The sequence below is a fragment of the Scophthalmus maximus genome, chromosome 20 (genome assembly GCF_022379125.1).
Source record: "Scophthalmus maximus strain ysfricsl-2021 chromosome 20, ASM2237912v1, whole genome shotgun sequence".
Taxonomy (NCBI): Eukaryota; Metazoa; Chordata; class Actinopteri; order Pleuronectiformes; family Scophthalmidae; genus Scophthalmus; species Scophthalmus maximus.
Genome location: NC_061534.1, coordinates 17,146,117 through 17,166,367, shown reverse-complemented (window position 1 = coordinate 17,166,367; position 20,251 = coordinate 17,146,117). Strand labels below are relative to the sequence as shown.

Genomic DNA, 20,251 nt, shown 5'->3' with positions numbered 1-20,251 from the left:
CCCTCTGTCCCCATTTTGCATTGCTCACTAATTTCTCTTGCTCTCCATCATCCTCATCACTCTTTTCATTATACACTGTCATTTGTATTCGTTCTGCGATGGCAGCGCATTAATCCAACTTTTAGAAAATGGAAAGATTGTGTGGAAAAAGTTAGAATATACTGATGTGATGAAGAGTCTACTGCCATGTTAGCGGATCTGTGAGGTTGTAAAATGCTCACAATGACACTACTAACCATCCAACCAACTGAATATAAAGATGGACAGCATCTCTCTACTTCCTCCCATTGAAAATTAACCCAAAATATGCGAGATACGGGCGCTGCCATCTTGTGATTTTGATGTAATTGAGAATCAGAGTCTGTGCTGGAGTGGAGCCAGGGTATTGAGGTCCCATTGTTACACGCGCACGCATTGGTCGCGCTCGACCTATAGTGAGTCACTCTCAGCTGTCAATCATGATGTTTCAGACAAAAGTAGTAGATAAAATATTCGATGGAATCATAGACCAAAATTCACAAAACGATGCTGCTAGCATGACTTTAAACAGCAAAGGAGGAGCAAAAGTCTTTTGGCTATGGTCAACTGAATGGACAAATAAGTATAAAGAGAAACATTTACCATGCTTTAGCTGTGTCTGTGGAAAGAACGGGCAAACAAACAATCAACCCCCCGCCCCCCTCAAAATGTATAGGTATATATATATGTAATACATTGATTTAAACATCAGTTATTATTGTTTTCTTCAGCATATGTAATAATAGGCATCATTGTCAATTAGTGCTGAAATGGGTTTTCTATGACCTTAAGGTGCATTGCATTTTTTGTGTGCGTCTGGGATAAGAGTTGTTATTGAATCTTCTGTATATTACATTGTTCAGACAGGATGTTTTTTCAGTGTTGTCCTGTATCCAAAGGTTAGTTAAGTAAACATAGTATTTTTTGTTTACTTTAGGGAGCCATTAATCTGAAGGGTCTGATTTCCTGTTTTGTGCTGAGTCTGAGATTTTAAAAATGTCTTGTTTACAAAATGCAGAAACATACACAATGAAAAAACATCAAGATCTGAGTTAACTAAAGACACCTAGCTGAGACTAATTACTAATACTTCTTATGACAGATAAATATAATTATGAATGTGAAAGAATGTGTCTTTAAATTATTTTTTTTTTTTTTAAATGTTCAGTTTGAGTTGAAATCGTTTTGGAGAGGTGTTGATTCATCCTTTTGCCACACGTAGTTTGTGCTGCTGTTGAATTGAATTGTGTTTCTGTTATTATTAACCATCTTTGATATAAATGTTGGCGAACATTCTCATTTCTCCTCCTGTATGTTCACCCTCGATGTACCGAACCACACAAACACAACAGACACAAAACCACATGTTGGCTTTGGTAAAGCTGTAAAATCCTTTTCATCTGCTCCTCACTTTTTGCGTTTCTGTGAGCATCTAAATATGGCGTTGTCGCGCCAAATGGTAATTAGGAACAAAATGACCCAACGATCCTCAGGCTTCCTTTTGATTCTTTACAACCAGTTGTAAACCTTCAGTTGGAGCCTGGCACCATTGAGAGGTTATTTATTAGTGCAATATATCTCTTTATTTTCACTGTCGCACCAGTGGGAACAGGCTGACGGTGACCGGACAGGTTTAAAATGGCTGTAAGTTAAACCCTTCTTTGAAGTTGTATTTGATTTTCGAACCAGGCCTATAAAACCGCAAAAAAAACTAAACCATTCGTGCTGATTGATGAAGAGTTCCCATGAGAGTTTAATTTGAAGCAGCAGCTGAGGCCAACAACAAATTTGGCACATGGCAGAAATGTTTCTCTGGTTTGAAACCCTGATTGAGCTGCCCTCACTTCGCAACGCTGACATGTCACAATGACACCAGCCAAAGTCATCCATCTTTTATTCATTTTAAAAATATGGAGCCAAGAAAGTTCAACACAAGTTCAGCACACAGAATAAGCAGATTTCAACTCATTATCTGATAAATACAATTATACACATTCACAACTGCTGTGGTCATTAATATACAGTGTATATATAGACCTAAACATTAAATCCTCACTGAAAAACATAAGGCAGAAAACACCTCTATTGCTCTCTACTTATAGAAAATGATTAAAATCCATCCAATCATCAATCTTGTATGGATTCATTAAAAAAACAACTTTGAAAAATGTCAAGGTTCCAGTAGCCGATGTGTCTATTAACAGCAAATGCTGCTCTCAGATTTGGATAACATCCTGTGAGGTTTTTGTGAAGCAGGACCCAAATGCTGGAACAAAGGTAGGTTTAATAAGGAAAAACAAAAACAGAAATCCAAATGAGAAAACTAGGAGAAACCCTCTGGAGAATAATGCGAAGCTGGACAGGAAGACATAACTAAACAGACGAACTGTGTGCACAGAGACAACGGGTGCGGTCGAATTGTTTCCTAAATCTTGAAGTGATCCCGTAATTATTTGATCAGCATCCATGATAAGAGCTGTTCGGATTCTTTAAATGCATAGGAAAGGTGCTTCAATGCTTCCGTTCCTATCTCCTTTAGCATAGGGTACACTGGACTTTCCTGTGCGAAAATGAAAGGAGTAATAGACGCCCCACAATTCATTGCGGCAGCGATATTTAACGTGACGCGCCATGCAGGATAGTAAACGATTCAACCCGGAGTAGAAGAAGAAGATGAGTATGAATATGACCCAGGAGGGACGCATGTCATCATGCGTTTTTTGTTGTCCATCTTCGGAAATTTGTAGTTTCACAACTGCAGACGCACGTCAATAACATCCGCCGTCGCATGTTGACTTAGTATAGTGAAAGTCGGATTCCTTGAGCAGCGCTGTGAGATTTTCCTATGACCGCCCCGAGTACACAAGGGGAGGGATTGAACACAGGTGAGACACATTAGGAACAGGTACAGACAATCACAGGGAAACAAGAAAATGTACAGTGACAAGACAACAAGACAGGTGGAAAGGAAGTGTACTGGAAAATCTTTCGTGTGTCCGGTGGAGAGGCTGGAATAAAGATTCTTTGAACAAAGTGGATTTCGTCGAAGTATTTAATTCGGTCCGGAGCAGAAGGCAAAGCAGTCATGTTGTGTACGCCCTCTGCGATTACGTGACCCTCTGCGTCGTTCTCAGGAATGAAAGTACAACAATACTGGCCCACACTGGCACAGACTACTCCTTGGGGAGCCGTGACCTGGTCCAAGACCAACCTGTGCTGCATTATCATAAGGCGCATAGCGGTGAGCTCTTCAATGGTACCTGATTGGGCATTGGAGGTGAAGTTAACAAAAGATTTGAACCTGTAGTCCATTGTCTCTAATCTGAGGAGGGTCTCACCTACGCCCACCCAAAGGAAAAAGCTAGAGGACGACCTTCTGGCTAGTAGTCCAGTGTTTGAATTCGTCAGGGACGTCTGTACCCCATACAGAGTCGTGGGGAGCGAAATCAGCAAGCTCACGTGTGTCTCTGCCATGTATGGGAGCAGAGGAAAGGATAACAGTGTGATCTGATAAGTTAGTCGTAGCCCCGCATAAGCAAAATGGCCACACAACCACCAAGCACCTGCGACGGGATAAGTGCTGTTGTTACCTGGTACAAAGTTCTTCCAATAGGGGGCGTAATCATGGCCTGTAGGGTAAGAGGCGGTGTTTGCAATCAAGACAACATACATGCGTGCGCTCCCATCGAGATCTGGTATATAGCTCAGCGGACGAAAGATTAGCGCACCGTGCTACAGTGAAGCCGAGTGATTCATTACACCACGTGCAACTCCTGCGGAAAGAGGGATACGCGCATTTACAGTCGGTGCGGGGGAAATCGGATACACAATCAGGGTCGTATACTGCTTTGCCAGGAATTAAGACTCTGCAGCATAAGCTCGAGTGCAGCTGACCCACTCCGTAACTGCCGTTATTAGCAAAACAGTGTTTCAATTTCAAACCTGGTTTATATTGTACAGGGATGCGGAACTGAGATTCAAAGAGGTCACCAGATTTGTATCTTGTGACAGGATGCGTCGAAAGACCTTCCTTAGGGGACATGCCAGGAAAATCAGGGTGAAAGTGGAAATGACCCTTGACTGCCATGCTTGTAAAGCATGCTTCCGCGCGAGTATTGGTTCCTGTAGCCACGACAGTTGGGACGTGAAGAAAGGGGCATGAGGGAGCAAACATAACAGGTAGATCTGTTTGCGGTGCGCGACATGTGTTTTGCATATCTCCACCACGTGTTTGTCTCGTACACGGTGGAGTGGTCGGGGTTGAATTTTAACCATGGGTGGTCGACGTGAGTCACGTGTCTCGGAAGTCTGTATCGCAGAGTAGGTGGGGCAGTGTCAGCTGGTGCGTCGTTACCTGTGTCGTTCCGTGGGAAAGGTCTGATATGTATATAATGAACTGTCTCGCTTTCTTCGATAAAATACAGGATGGGAACCACAATTATGGCAGAGATAAGAATCAGAAGAAACATAGTGAAAACCACAAAACAATGGGCCTCGAAAGGGGTGCCACGGCTGTTTGCAGCTCTTCCATGGTCGCGTAGGTGACACCCAGACAAGTCTGCACGTCCCTTGATGAGGTGGAGGAGATGTCGTCGTCGTCGTCTTGCCATGTGTGACGTGCTAACAATGTAATCAGCGTAGCCACCGGTTCGAGCCTCGCTCTCACTCGGTGGTGCTGTTCAATGTCGGGTATTTTTGGCACGGATTGTAATGTGCAAATACCTTTACTCTCGGATGGTCAAAGGTGGCCCTGTGGGGAGCGGAACTCTTTTGCAGTGGCTGGCGTGAATCCAAGTGGCTCTTTCTGCCACTTTCACAGCCGTGTGTGTGACCAGAAGCCCTTGGAACGGTCCTTGCCACCGTCTGGATCTCCAGTTCTTTCTCCTGAAGTCCTTTACCACCACGCAGTCGCCTGGCTGAATCCTGTTTAGCTGGCTCTCTGCCGGGTGTGGGAGAGCTGCGGCTGCCTGTCACAGAGGGTTGTCGAGGCGGGAGACTCCCCCGGATGAGCAACACCAATGTGGGGAGGTGCTGCAAACATCACTTCGAAAGGACTAAGATTATTTCTCGTTTTTTTCCCTCATCCTCATGTACATCAGAACCAGCGGCAGAGCTTTTGTCCATGGGAGACCGGTTTCTTCGCAGCATTTGGCCAATTTAGTTTTTATTGTTCCACTCTCTCTCTCTACAGCGCCTCCGCTGGCTGGGTGATATGCACAATGCGTTTTTAGATCGATGCCCAAATAGCAACTTACTTCTCGAATGGCTGGGTTGACAAAATGTGTCCCGTTGTCGCTGGACAATCTGCTCGGGATTCCCCATCTGGGAATAATTTCGGTGAGCAGTGCTTTAGCTACTACTCCAGCTGTTTGTTTTGAGGCTTCCACCCATTTGGACCACATATCCACCATTACCAGACAATGTTTCTTGCCTTCAGATGGATCTAGTTCAATAAAATCCATCATCACATGTTCAAATGGTCGTGTAGTTGGTGCATGTGCCGCCTGTGCTGAAACTTGTACTGGTCTTCCTACGATGTGTGTTGCACATGTGACGCAGGCTTGACAGTGTTTTTGAGCAAAAAAACAGTACTGCTGTCGCCGTGTTGTGGTTACAGAACGGAGCTCTTGCATCGGTCGCGCTCGTCTACAGCCTGAGTAAAAGGCTTGTGCGGGTCGGGCAGTCCCAGCGTCGGTGGGGATTGCAGAGCCGATGTCATGTGGATAAAGACGTGCTCGGCGGAAGGAGTCAGGGAGAACAGATGCGTGGGAGGAGAGACATTGACCATGTATCATCACGCTGAGTGGAGCTTCAAGCTGAGAATAATTGGGGATGAAACACCTGCAATAGGAGCACATGCCTAGAAAGGACATCATTTGTTGTTTTTTTCTGAGCTTTAGGCAGATTTACGATGGCAGAAATGCGCTTGGGGGAGAGGGTTGTACCCTCACCGGAAACCAGATGTCCCAAGAAACACACTTCCTCCTGCACAAACTGTAATTTAGACAAACTAGCCTTGTGGCCTTCGGCTGCCAGGTGGTGCAGCAGTGTGACAGTGTCTTTTTCACATTGCTGTTTGTTTCTCTGTAGTCTCTGCAGGCAGGAAGGCAGACACGCCCCTCCGCCATCCTCGTCTGTCAGTCAATCAGAGTGATGACCACCTCGTCTCGCTCCTCTTCCGGCCGAATCGCGTCGTCGGGGACAGTCTTTGGCCCAGCGTCCCTTTTTGACGGCAAACGAAACAAGTGTCTCTTCTTCCACGGATGGAAAATTCTACCAAGAGCCTCTCTGTCCTCTGTTGCCGTACCCTCTGCTGGGGCGTCCTCTTCCGCCTTGTCTTTGAAACGGCGGGCGGTGTGGATTTGTCTGTGGGCCGCTGGTGGTCTTGTCCTCCAGCCATTTGTCCCACAGCTTGAACCATGGTGAGGTGGACATTGCGAAGCTCGTAGGCCTGCCGACGTGCAGCTTTTTCTGTGTTTGCAGTGAGGTGCCTATGAGTGTATACAGCGTATCTCTTGACTTCAGTTAAGCGGGCGTTTTGCCAGTCGACAAGATACGCTTCCACGTGCTTTCTATTCGGATCGCTGAGGAGGAAAGTCTGTCTGAAGTGGAACTCCCAGAGACTCGCAGTGTCCCCCCCCCGGTTGGCTGGTTCCGTCATGCCGCAGTTCTCATTGAACACGGTGTAAAATCGTTGATAAAACGCTTCCACTGATTCACCGTCTTCCTGCTTGCACTTGCCAATTGTATTCACATCTACTTTGACGGGGAAAGCCTCTCTGATTGCTTGGCAGATGTTATCGAGGGCTGTAAGATATGGTCGATTATTGTCGTGATTCCAGGCGGGGTCAACCAGTCGGACTTCTGTCGCTGTGGCTGCGCCAGTTTTTGGCGAAATGAGTGGACCGTTAAAGTCTGCGGAGCTCAGCCATCGTTGGCATGAAGTGTGCACAAAATGCCGCGAGTTCGTCTGTGAATTTAGTTGCTGAGTGTGTCACGTCAGGCAGGTGTTTCATCGCGTCTCTCATGTCCATTTCCGTCCACGGTCTGTGGACCAGACCTGGTCCGTCCGGCCCTAGGACATTAATCATGGGGTACTGGGGTAGGGGTGGGGTTGGATCCAGGGGCACAAGGAGTTTTCCCTGCGTGGCCTGGCGTGTGTGGCTGCTGACGGGGGCTGCTGAGGTCGGCTTCGGCCGATGCCGCGTTATCATCTATGGCCGGAGGAGGAGAGCATGTGTTGAGGAGAGGGCAGCCATGACCTGTTAAGGGAGGATAAATAGAAGTGGCAGTGTGTGAATCAGTTAAATCAATTTTTCCTTTTTCTGCTTTTCCCTCTGGTGAAGTCTTTAACTGTGTTAAAGCTCTGGCGAGTTGGAGATTTTCTCTTCTCTGACATTCACATGAGAGGCATTTGGTTTGTAATTCTCTTTCCCGCAAATCCGCCATTTTGAGTTTCTTTCCTTCTTTCATTTTTATCTCAGCTTTTTTCAAGCTTTTCTCAAGCTTTTTCAGTGTAGTAGAACTCAGAGAACCCCCAGTGATTTAAACGCATTACTGATTCTGGACCGTGTTTTCTTATCACTATGTAAACTATAGGACCCTCAGGAGGGGCTTCCTCCTTACTTCCACTGCCTCACATTGTGAGGTGTATTTTTCTTCTTAGCGCTTTACTTGTAGACACAGTCGTCACCGTGAATCTTGGATCTGTTTCCTTTAGGCACAATCAAAGATAAAAGCCTTATACAATAATTGCATAATTAAATAAGGGCATCAAGGTAAAGGTCTCATGTAAGCATGCCATGAGCTCTGGGAGTCGTCAGGAGAAACACAGAGCAGTGCACTTTGAGCTATAAATCCAATACATAAGTTTATGCACACGGTACAAAGTATATGTAACACAGTATATAGAATATTTTCTATTACAGAAGTGAGGAGACGCAAGGAAAGTTACTACAGAATAAAACAGGAACCAACAACAAGGGATCGAGGGACTAACATAACAGACACACAAGAAGGAATAGTAATCAGAGTCCACAAAGAAAAACAAAAAGTTCACGGAGTGCATGGGGGCAGAATCATGACAACACCGGCTGAACTTCTCTGGCTGGCAGAGGCTGGCCTGGGGCTCTACATGGCTCACGTTTCATTGCTTTATAATTCAATTTTAAATGCGACTGGAGATTAACCACAGAAAGTGGTTTGACTGAGACGCTCTGTGACGACCTTGGGCAACCTTGGCTACCTCCAACAAGGCGGTTATGTTTTCACCCATGTCTGTCTGTTTGTTGGTCGGTTTGATAGTTTCTTGTCAGCAGGATTAATAAAAGAACAGAATTCCACGAACTTTGGTGGAATGATGGGACATGGACCGATTAGAGAACCCATTAAGTGTTGGTTCAGATCCCGACAATTTTCCCGGGGAATAATTCATGGATCCTAATGAAAAAAATCAGGCGTATAAAAAGGGACTGATCTCTATGAGTGTGTGAGCAATTTGTTGCGGCTTACTGAGACATTCTAGTTGGTTGGTCGGTCGGTCAGTTGGTCAGTCGGCAGGCAGGATAACACAAAAACTATTGAATAGATTTCCACAAACCATGGTGGAATTATGGGACAGGGGCCAAGAAAGAAGACAAAGGGGCGGATCCAGGGGTTGCTTTTTTCCATCACTGTCTTTAACATTGCGAGACATTTTTAGATCTTGATGAAGAAGAAAAAAAATCTGGCTTATTTAGTAGATGTGCATCTTTGAGTGTATCCGCTCTGGTGCAGATCCAAATAAAAATCTGGATCTAGCAGATTTCAATGTGGTTTCGTAGAGAGATTGTTGGGCGTTGGTGGAGGTATACACTGAGCGCTATTCTAGTTGTCTTTGTGAGCACTTGGGTATAAAGCAGTAAAAGTGTCTCTGCTCTTGTCACTAGCCGCATTCATATTTTACAATAACTGTCCGTCTTGCACGTCCGCACTTTGGCCATAATGATTGAGCGCTGAGTTTGATGCAAAACAGCCCACTTGGATTACGACTGAACGAAAGAATCTTCTACTTTCCCATTTCTCGTCGTCACAATCAGACACTACAAGCGCACTTTCGAAAGTAATCCATCGACAAATAAAAAGATAATTTCTGTAGTATAATGATAATGTAGGTCTGCAGAAAATAATGTACACATTTCTGCTTCAGGGGTATTAAATGGGCAGTAAGCGCTTTCGGAGAAAAATGTTTGTTGTGGACTTTTGGACCTGCACTGGTCGGGGCTGGAACCCGCGGGCCGACTGGCCATGAGACCGAAACCCCTGAGTCATTTTCGGAGCGTCAGGAAAGTTTTACTTGGCATCATTAATTACATCTACTAACCTGCCGATTCTGTTGACTTATTTCTAGCTTAAGTGTCATCACAACAAATGACCTAATTAACCATGAAACAAAATCCGTCAGAAGAAACATATATTGAAGTGTAGTGTACAAGATCTTTCCGTCAGGGTTTCTCCTTTTTCTTGGGCCCAATCTTCCATTGCAGACTGAAGTTTGCCCCTCCCAGATTCGTCAGCGCTGCGCCGAGCTGAGGAGGGATAAAAGAAACGTGCGGGGTTTCCTCTTTTCCTGATCGGGTGCCAATCATTTTCTTCATCCTCAGTTATTTTACACCTTCCAAAAAGTTTAAAAAAAAATGAAGTTACCTGCTGGAGGATCTGGGCCTGAATAGCTGGATCGGTCATGTCAGCATTAGTCTCAGTCGTCAGCCTCACCACGGTCCTCAATTTTGCAACTGGAAAGTACAATGGACCTGCTGTAAAAATTTGGTTAAACCAAAAGTTTGTCTTTGTCATTGAACATTCACCTTGATGACAGATGAATGTGTTCTTATTCTGACAATTGGTATCGATCCATTCATGTAAGTCATTCTCGGCCGCGCAGAGCTGGTCGCCATCGCAGTTCTCGGGTTCGTCAGCTTTCCAGTTTCTGAAGGAGCTTTGAGACGAGTCGGCCCATGTCCATCGCACTCGGTGCGGACCGATCCAAACTTGAGCTGGAGGTGGTTTTACAGAAAAGACCTTATCATTTTCTACTGCAGTCCGGATCACAGCCAGGTCTGTGTGATGTTCTCCGCAGTATTCCTGGGCAAAATTCCATGTTCCAGGAGTTGGGATGAAGACATAGGTTGTGTCGTTTTGGTTTGTGACTGCAACAGAAAGAAATGAAGTCAGTGCATCAATTCCTTAAACTATTTATCGTCTTCTCTGCACAATCAGTCAACAACTACCGCTATACATAGTTGGGGCTGGATATTGTGGACTTTAATGGACAAATATTACTATTTATTTTTGCATTCCAGCTGCAACTTCCGCCTCGGAGGTCTGTGCAGCCTGTGATGGGCTTTTTGTTTCTTTGCGATCGTCGATAGACCTACCAACAATTTATCTATTCATATAAAAACCTCTTCAGTCCAGTACCGGGGGCATTTTCTATGATATCTACGATGCTCTCAGTTTCAAACAGATAAAATCAGAAAGCTCAAACGTTTTCTTACCAGTGTAACAAACAAACGTCCTGACGCGATCACAGGAATAATCTCTCCATTGCCGATTAGTGCTCATTAGCACACAGTTTTCATTTCCACCAATATGATTTGGTTCAGTTTCAGCCCAGGCGTGAAAACCAGTTGTGTTGGCTTCGACCGTCGCTGACCATCTCCTGGAGTTGGGGTCCCTGCTCAGTCCCACCCATGACAAATTATAGGAAAAATCCGCTTTTAGCCTATTTATGTCATCCATGGATTCGAGGGTGGCCAGGTCAGTGTAATGCACTCTGCAGTAATCCTGAGCGTCGGTCCAGTTCATGAGCAAGTTTACGTAATAGTACTCAGGCAGGGGGAACTTAGAGCAAGAGCTCAAGCTACATCCTGGGGGATGATCATAGAAAGTTTCATTAGTATTTAATGGATTATTGCACAAATTAATACAGTTCAAAGAAACTCCAAGAAGTGTAAATATGGATCTCTATAAAAATCCAAAATACATCATCCTTAAATCCAAGCAATTCATGCAGATTGTTACTGGGCTAAAAACAGTCAGTGTTTTCTTTTTGCCACCCCATTAATGTTATGTAAAGCATGTCTGCAAAGAAAAACACACAATTGGTAAACATGATAAAGATAAAAGTTAAAATAACTAGTTATTTCAACAGATCAATTCTTTTTCCTAAAAAAAAGTCTTTAATGAATTCGATTTTTATTCTTATCTCACAAACACAGAAAACTAAGAAATATACACTAGTTAATATAATAATTTAATAGTTTTGAGCTAAACTAGTTAATTTTGTGTGTTTCCTCAGCGTAGTCGAGGGTAAAGGACGGAGGATGTTGCACTTTGTACAGATTATTAAGCCAATTGTGATTTGTGAAAATGGGCTGTACAAATAAAATTGGATTGATTGATTGGTTAGTGGCGGTATAGGACGTGTAAACCAACACATATCTTTCACCAACATCTGTGTGTGTGTGAACATACCAAAGAAGAGGAAAATCAGAGTCGCGTAACCATCCATCTCGGATTTCCCTGCAGACAAGAAGAAAATAGGTAAATAAATATTGTAACTTTAAAACGTCTGCATGAGCACACAGGTGTTTTTGTTTATTCCGGTTGCTTTAGGCTGTTGCTCTGAAGAAACAAAAATGGAAGCTATGTGAAGTCACCAAACTTCATGAATAAATAGAAACAACAGATGCAACAAAATCGGCAGATGTTACGGTCCAACACATCTGTGCACATCTGTCTTGTTGGGCTGCAGGTCCTAAGATATAATGAGGTTGTAGGTTGAAACTGAACTTAATATTTTGGAAAATATCACCAAAAATTTGCTTTTCGCATGATATTATATTAAAATAACACATTTCATGAGTTCATCCGTCAATTATTTTCTCTGTTTGGTTTAAAAAACAACAACATCCATCACAGTTTCCGGATCCCAAGTTGGTGTTTCCTTTCATGTGTTTTGTCAACCAACAATCCAAAACTCAGATTTAATTTCTTAATCATATCAATAGAGAAAATAATTAAATTCTCAGACTGGAGAAACTTGTATCAAAGAATTTTCATTTTCGGGTTAAAAAAGTAAAAGTTTAAGAGATAATAAGTAGATTCTAAATAACCTCATCTCTTTTTTAACTTCAGCTTTTAAATCAGTTGTCTAGAAAGAAAAAAAAACCCTTGCATTCTTTGGAATTTTGACCTGCAATTCAAGGCAAAATGATAAAAGAAAGGAGACATTCCCTGCCTTGTGTTGTATTCCTCTGCAGTTCCTCATTCAAATGTCTCACTAATTCCCTGGAAGAACAAATCATACTCACAAGTTTAACCCCCAGCTGCTGAGTGTTATAAATGCTCGGATCTGAGAATCCCTCTCACAATACAGACACTAAACATCGGCTGTAACGCCCTTGCAAAACATATAGAGCTTGAGACTATTTCAATATGCAAAGCATGAAATTTTACATATGAAAGGGCTAGAAGACCATTGTATTATACTGTTTTATATTTCCATATCAGATTTCTACTGAAACAAATTCAAATGACTCAGAGACTAATAAAGAAGCTCTTCGCAACTTGAAAACTGTCAAGTCACTATGTTTACATGGACAGTAATATTCCAACTATTGACTTTATTCTGAATAAGACATTATTTCAAATAATTTAGTTTTAGTTTAGTTTAGTTTAGTAGATACTTTATTTATCCCGAGGGAAATTCAGGCATCCAGCAGCATTTACAAACATACATACATTAACCATACATCAATCCTACATAAAATAAAATAAAATAAATTGAGATATTTACATGAGTTTCTGATAGAATATTCCATTCATTAATTAATCCTCACATCCATGTATCGTTTTCCCTTTGTCATGTTTGTAAAGCACTTTGTAACTGTTTTAAAGTGTGCCATAAAATGAAGATTATTATTATCATAATAAAGCCCAAAACATTTTTTTTGATGGAGCTCAGCATATTTGTAAGTTAATTCACGCTGCAGGATCTTTGAACTGTGAGCTCCTTAATGACATTGATAATCACATGTTTCTTTTTCCCCAGTGAGAGTGACCTTTTTAAAGTTTTAATCAACATGGTGATGGCAAACAGCTCCACCCAGTGGACAACCACCAGTACTGTTCCCCTGACGTTTCAGCTGTGCTGATACACTGCCAGTAGCTTCATTCATTGATAATTAAATATCAATAAAAACACACACTACACAGAGTACTCTTCACTTAAATTTATTCATACTATAGCATTATTTATATTCTATGTTCATCAGATATTTATATATATATTTATATATTTATATAGCTATTTACATATGGCAGTGTTGCCAGTAGAAGAAACAGATATTTCAACAAAATGGATGACAAAAGCAAGTGTCAAATTCAGTGCTATGTTGAAAGCACACAAAGTCAGATAAAAAACCAAAAACAGAAATTGGGAAAACAGCAAAAACACTTGGGTGCGATTACATTTACACAGAGCTTTACATGACGCAGCGTCCACTGTCCTGTGGAGTTTGTGTTACGTGGGTTTCTGCTCAAGAGCTTGTGCAAATGTAGTGACACTGAAAAGTGCCGTCATCAACTCCCCCAGAAAAATCAGTGTACAGGCAGTTGACATGAACACATAGAAAAAAAAATTCAAAGAAAAGAAAACATACAACACTATTTACACTGAAACAACGAACTGATGCTTTTCGGAGGCGAGGGGAAAAGATCCGGGGAAAAAAGTCATAAATTGTTCGCATTAAGTACAGCCATGCATTAGCAGCGGTCGTCACACATTCTTTGATATGTCTACTGGTAAGCTTGCCTTTCTTGCCGGCATGTATCAGTCAAAATATTGGACCAAACAAACATGCGCTATACATATATTGATTCTCACATTCACCCCCTCATCAGAGAATACACTTTGGAATTAAATGGCTTTTGGAGGAAACAAAATTTCTCGAAAAAAAAGATCATATTGACCAATTAGTTTCTATTTTATCATTTCTTAAAGCCAGTTCTCTTCTGTCGGTTGAAAATAGAAAAGTCACCCCAACTTTGCAAAACTAAGAACTTGTGTCACACGTGCACTTGCATGTGTTTGTGTGCAACAAGCAGAAGCTATGTCTTCTATAAATACAGTACGTTTTTTCTTCTCTCTTCAGACCCCACACGGCCTACTTAACAAAAATAGAATAAAAAAAACAACTTTCAATACATTCTAGAAACAAACACGCAACTGAGGTTGGAGGAATACAGAGGGCGAGGCGGGTGGGGGGAGGGTCGCTGAGAGGCAGATCCTGGTGGAGGTGCGTGGAGAAGGTTGAGGGCAGAGGTTCGCCCCCTCAGGAAGCTTTCAGGGGTGCACTTTGAAGGACAGTAGTTCCTCCGAGTGCATGTTGTTGAGTGAACGCAGCTCGGGAAGCTTGAGCAGCAGTTTGGTGAATGTGGTGGACGCCTCGTCGCCGTGGTTCTTAATAACCAGATTCCGCAGAGCCCGGATCAACTTGTCCTGCAGGGCCTCCACCAAGTTCAGGTCCTGGATCCCGGAGCGATCTGAGTCACGACAGAGAGGAGTGGCCGTTAACACCGGAGGACAAAACACGGTTCCATTTCCGCTATAGATCATCTCCGAGCATTTCATATACAACGAGTGAGGCGCTCTTACCGGCGGAGACGAGCACCACGGCGGTGAAGAGGCTCATTTCGTCTGCGTCGAGCCGCAGTGCCGCCAGCTTCTCGCTGAACTCGCACATGGAGTTGAGCAGCTCGCCGGCGCCCAATGAGCGCAGCGTGTCCAGGCTGTAGCGCTTGCCACCCAGGAAGGTCACCGTCCGCTCGACCACGTTGAACAGAGACGCAAATCGGACCATCAGCACCTGGGAGTCGAGAGAAGGAGCAAGGGAGGGGGAATTTAATTTTTGGTTTGTTATGCGAAGGTGGATCAAACACATCTAATTAAGGTATTTCATACTTCATGTTTGATAGTTCTGACACTGATTCTTTTTAAATGTTTAACTTGATGAATGTTGAGAACTTTTGTTTTAGGAATGTGCAGTTTATTTTTTTATTCATCTATATTTTAATTTGAAAATTACCCATTTGTAAATATTCTATGGGAATTCTGTCAAGTTAAACTCTTGTCGAGCAGCACACGGATGGGCAACTTTTGCACCACACCACACAAATGGATCAAATAATCTGAATTGAAAAGGTTCTGTGTGCGGATGTCAAATTTTCCCCAGAGGAAAATAACGATACAGTCTCTATCAAACCCACAGAAGGTTTTGTGAAGGCTCTTTCATATACATCCCACCTGTTATCAGAGCAAATATTAGTCATCACACACAGCTGACGACCGGCTCTGTTTGGGAGAGCCACAGTAGATCCTGTATACTGGGTGTTCGATGGGCCCGAACAAATAACACAAAGTGTTTACGTTCTGCCGATTTGACCGCTTACCTCGAAGGTTCCGGCCTTCAGGAGGCTGACTTGATCATGCTCAGGGAGTTCGCGGAAGCCTGGGATCTTCTTGGCGAACTCGACAACCTCCCGCACGGCAGGGGTGAAGCTCATGGAGAATTCCTCCCAGACCTCCTGGCTGGGCTTGTGGGTGTCCACGTAGGGCGAGGTGTTCATGGGGCAGACCTGGAAGCGGTTCAATCAGGGAGCGTGTTCAAACGTCTTTCTAGGCTTCAAGCTTTCATCAGCTTAGTGGAGGAGTAAAAAATATAAATTACTCACCAAGTGTGCTCTATTATTCACACAGCTGGTTGGTCCACTGTAACCACTTGAGGCAGATTGTGTGTTAAATTCATGCTGTCTTTGGCTGTCTTCTGATGGTGCACAGCTAGGGGCGCTGTTGTGGTGATGCTGCTGCTGAGGCAGCTCCTGGTAAACTCCCCTCTCCTGCATATAAGCAGTGTTGGTGACACGTTGGCTGTCACTGTAAGCACCGTGCTGGTAACCTCCCACCAATGCATTGTTGTTCCACAAGTTCCAGCTCTCCTGTTGTCCCTCCATGCGGCGCTCACACCGAGTCTCCAGGGCGACGGTGACGGCAGAAGCCGATACCTGGCCTTGTTTCTGTGACCTCTGCTGGCTGAACGCTAAGGCATGTTGGTGCTGTCTGCTTGTCGCGACGACGGCCTCGTCCTCGCCGCTGTCGGACGCGCACGAGGAGGCGGAGCTGGAGTTGGTGTCCATGGACACCACAGACTCCGAGTCCTGGGGGCACTGCGGCGACGAGGGGTTGGAGCACGACGGTGAGTCGGAAGCAGAAGAAGAGGAGGAAGAGGAGGAAGAGGAGGAGCTGGCGTCGCTGGTCATGGCCTCCATGGGCAGCGGGGGGCTCTGGTGCCCGTGCAGCATGCTGTGCAGCTGGCTGTTGTTGTTCATCATATTGTTCATGGCGTTCTGCATCTCCAGCAGCATCCTTTGCTTTTCCCTCTTTGGGATGCGGCCAAATCGCACAGCTGATGAAAAATGACACCAAAAGAAACAGATTTAGAGTAAGTGCATCAGCAGGTTTGTCTGCTTTTTATTTTAACTGTATTATAATAACATAAACAAAATCTAAATCTAAATGCTCACCATCTCTGGACATGCCAACAGCCAGACACTTCTTGAAGCGACACTGCTGGCAGCGGTTCCTGTTGATCCTCATGATGGTGCAGTTCTCCATCTTAAGACACTTCTTGTACTGGATGTTCTGCTGGATGCTTCTCCTGAAAAAGCCCTGAGGAACCACGACATCCACATGAGGAACATTGGCCGTTTGAGCATGAACACTCAAGTGTGGAGATATGAATTAAACTTGCAGACACTTTGTTTCCGGAACTCAACTCACCTTGCAACCCTCACAAGCGTGCACGCCGTAGTGGAAGCCCGAGGCCACGTCCCCGCACACCTTGCACAACAGCACCATGCCGTTGATTTCTGTGGAAAACAAAGGGCATTGATTCACGTGCACCAAATCGCGTTTTTCAATTGGTACGGTGCTTAAATATGTTGTGCTTACTGGTGATGCTGCTCTTGGCAGACGTGGAGGAGCGCCCGGCCTTCTCCGTGCCATGGCCGCGCGGGTGGCCGCTCTTGGCCGGCGGAGCGATGTCCACCACCATGCCCACAGCCCTGCTGGGCAGCGAGGGGCGGGACAGAGCGGGCGATGTGGACAGGTAGCCACGGCTGGTACTGGTGGTCATAAGGGACTCCGGGCTGGAGGCAGAGCCGGAGGAAATGTAGGCAATCACGCCTCCTGTGGAAAAGGGAGAGACGGTGTGATGTTATAGTGAGTTTGACTTTCATCAAATGCTCTTTTCAATGCAATCACATGCCTTGTATTCGCTTGAGAAAATGAGCTATGAGCTCTTGTATTTCATGTAAATCTTTTTCCAGGAAATGACACGCACACAACCATGGCAACACCTGCATCAAGTTTCAAATGGGTTTTTATCTACTACACATAAAGCTTGCCAAAGTTAACGTGAGAGACAGAGGGTAACATACATTTTTAAAAAAACACCTTTGTATGGCAAAGAAACAACCTCTTGACTGTACTGTGTGTACAGGTACACGTGACACACCCAGACGTGTCCAGCATGTGTGTGTGTGTGTGTGTTTTTCATGGTCTGCTGTGATTGACCTGCTTTTTCACCTCCAGTGCTCGCTGGTTGAATAACACCGTTACATAACATGCCTGGGCCTCTATGCTATGGGAGTGCACTCCGCTGACTTGACGACCAGACGGGGTCACTGAAGCACTGGAGCAACACAGGGAAAATAAACATCCACAGCTGGGTTATGCAATGACATGCGTGGCCAGTAAACAGACCAGGTGAGCTATTTTTTGGATCACATGAATTTGGAATTTTAAGTTTGGCAAGAGCCTGCAGCCACAGGGGGGGGGGTCTATTCTGTGACATAAAAAGTGATAAATGTAAGAACTGTTGTCGATTCTAACTTCACCGGACAACATTTAAGCTACAACAAGAGTCATTAATGAAATCAGAACAAACTCCAAATGATTCAAGTAGTGTCTGTTTGCGGCTTGTCCAGTTTGGAGATCTTTGAGATTTGGACTGTGAGGTTTGAAGGTGTCAACTTGGATTCTGGATAATTAAAATTTTATAGACCAAATGTTTTTTAACAAAAATGCATCAAGATTATAGCCTGAAGATATATTAATAATAATAGTTAGTTACAGCCCTCGTGATGGATGTTACTTAAGTGCCTTTGCCCAAACTGCTCTTAAAATGAATGAAGTGAAGTTGGTGACGTTTTTTTTAAAAAAACAAAATATTCTTAAAATATTTTTTTAGAAACCAAAATATTCTTAAAATATTTTTTTGAAAACCAAAATATTCTTAAAATATTTTTTTAAAAACCAAAGTATTCCCAAAAAAAAAAAATCATCATAACTCTTCAGGCCAGATCAGATGATTACCTAACCTCACCCATGACTGTTCTCTTTAATGGACCGCCCACACGTGGACCTGTCATGTATTTCTGTGAAAGCGAAGTGCGAGGAGGAGGAAGAGGAGGAGGGGGGGGGGAGAGAATCTGGGTCAGCCGCTGCTCTTCGCCTGCGTCTCACGTGGCCCTGCAGCCGGGGCCTCGCGCCGGGGACTGCTGCGTACACAGCGGATTATGCAATGTACTGCGTCACGGCCTGCGCTGCGGCCAATCGCAGGCGAGCTCCGCCGACGCGTGCGCTCTGGGCGGAACGCCCCTCGGCCAATCGGAGGAGTGTTCCGGAGCTCGTGTACACACACGGGCACATGGCTAGGCTACGCTGGCCATGTGAGCGGCGCCGGGGAAGTGGAACACTGTTGTTGTGTCAAAGCGAGGCAGAGGCGCGGCGCCCGTCGCACTGGCACTCCTAACCTCGTTTAACAACACGGGACCGGGCCGAGATACGCCTCCTCGATGCCGCCGCGTCCACACGACAACGTAATGAAAAGAACTTTAGAAAGTGTAGGATTCTATTTCTTGACGCTCAATATACGATTGTTGTGCTGCAATTCTTTTTATGGGACAGCATTCGTATGTTCGTTCGTTCATTCATTCCCCCCCCCCCCCCCCCCCCCCCCAAAAAAAAAACCCAGCCACAATGAACTAAAACAACGCTGCCTGGATCTACTTTATGGCACATATTATTATGCATCCAGTGTATTCAAGGCACGAATACATTTGGTATTTGTAATACTCTCAATACAAAAATTACTCCCGTGAACATCCTCGCCACAGCAAACAAAAGCATAAAAAAACTTCAGACGTATGAATCAGCGTCGAGGAGAAATGAGACTTCAACAGAGATGCCACCCCGTTTAAAACCCTCACGGTCACTGCAAGGAATGGAACTGTCAACGACACTGCGTGTCTTCTCTGTCATGCAGAACAAGAAATCATGGCATCAAACAGTCGTCCTCTTACCGGGCTTGGCTGTGCCGACGTCCTCAGGCATCTCCGAGTCAACAGATATTTCGGATTTACGACTCGAAAGTCAAGAAGTCACGACTTCCGCCGCCCGTCGCGATGAACCCGTCGAAGACTTAAAACTTGTGGCGAACACGACGAGGTGAAAGGATGCTGGTGCTGAAGCTCACATCAGGGAGCGGATTTCTTTTTCGGAACCGAGCTGCTACTAATGCGAGAGCGACTCATCCAGCAGCGTCCGGCCCTGTGGAACGAGAACTGGGCTTGTGTGAGGCAAACTCGCTCCCTCTCGCTGCTGGCGCCGTGTGCGAGAGTGTTTGCCCGCGGGTCGAGTCGAGAGAACTGAATGTTCTCGCTAGTGGGCACGCCCATGTGACCTCTTTTGTCGGCCACGCCCCCTCCGCCTGGCCGATCGAGCCACTTTAACCCAGTGACACACTTTCAGGACCCGGGCGGTGGGCGGAGCCAAGCGCCCCGACGACGTAACATGCGGTGTGGCAGCGGAGGCGCTCACGTTGCATCGCACAACGCGTAGTGTGAACGCCGAGCGTCGGAGAGCGGACACGCGAGCACGTGGGCCGTCGAGTCATTCAGGCTGCGGGCGGTACAGCCAGCCAATGTTTTCCCTTCTCACTTGTCAGGATATTAACAACATGCAGAGGCCCCTACTCTGCGCACTTTCCATTTTTCTACTTCATAATGCTCCACTATTTCAGAGGGCCATGTAGGATACTAACAACAACAGCAACAACAACAACAACAACAA

General features: G+C 44.8%; 2 protein-coding genes across 3 annotated transcripts; both read right to left on the bottom strand.

Moving 5' to 3' along the window:
• Positions 1-1,895: 1,895 nt before the first annotated feature.
• Positions 1,896-12,429, bottom strand: LOC118285539 (macrophage mannose receptor 1-like). 2 transcript variants are annotated; one of them, XM_035609243.2, is made up of 6 exons: positions 12,372-12,429; positions 11,533-11,580; positions 10,554-10,925; positions 9,864-10,205; positions 9,703-9,791; positions 1,896-9,584 (listed from the first exon to the last, which is right to left on the bottom strand). In XM_035609243.2, exons 2-6 carry the CDS (start codon positions 11,567-11,569, stop codon positions 9,501-9,503), a joined length of 924 nt encoding a protein of 307 aa, XP_035465136.2. In that variant the 5' UTR covers positions 11,570-11,580; positions 12,372-12,429; the 3' UTR covers positions 1,896-9,500. The 2 variants fall into 2 exon arrangements, with proteins under 2 accessions (XP_035465136.2, XP_035465135.2); XM_035609242.2 differs by having other exon boundaries at positions 9,703-10,205.
• An 848-nt stretch (positions 12,430-13,277) lies between these two features.
• On the bottom strand, positions 13,278-19,850 carry nr1d2a (nuclear receptor subfamily 1, group D, member 2a). The gene is made up of 8 exons (XM_035608325.2): positions 19,483-19,850; positions 17,069-17,305; positions 16,898-16,986; positions 16,642-16,786; positions 15,793-16,523; positions 15,511-15,696; positions 14,717-14,927; positions 13,278-14,604 (listed from the first exon to the last, which is right to left on the bottom strand). Exons 1-8 carry the CDS (start codon positions 19,511-19,513, stop codon positions 14,405-14,407), a joined length of 1,830 nt encoding a protein of 609 aa, XP_035464218.2. The 5' UTR covers positions 19,514-19,850; the 3' UTR covers positions 13,278-14,404.
• Between the last annotated feature and the right edge of the window lie 401 nt (positions 19,851-20,251).

Coding starts and splice junctions, on each gene's coding strand:
- LOC118285539 (XM_035609242.2), bottom strand. CDS start 11,569: ATGGATGGTTACGCGACTCTGATTTTCCTCTTCTTTG. Junction 10,206..10,553: donor GACGTTTGTTTGTTACACTG/GTAAGAAAACGT, acceptor TTTCTGTTGCAG/TCACAAACCAAAACGACACA. Junction 9,585..9,702: donor AGGCCCAGATCCTCCAGCAG/GTAACTTCATTT, acceptor ATCCCTCCTCAG/CTCGGCGCAGCGCTGACGAA.
- nr1d2a (XM_035608325.2), bottom strand. CDS start 19,513: ATGCCTGAGGACGTCGGCACAGCCAAGCCCG. Junction 17,306..19,482: donor CGTCGGCACAGCCAAGCCCG/GTAAGAGGACGA, acceptor CCTTTTCCACAG/GAGGCGTGATTGCCTACATT. Junction 15,697..15,792: donor TGAATAATAGAGCACACTTG/GTGAGTAATTTA, acceptor AACCGCTTCCAG/GTCTGCCCCATGAACACCTC.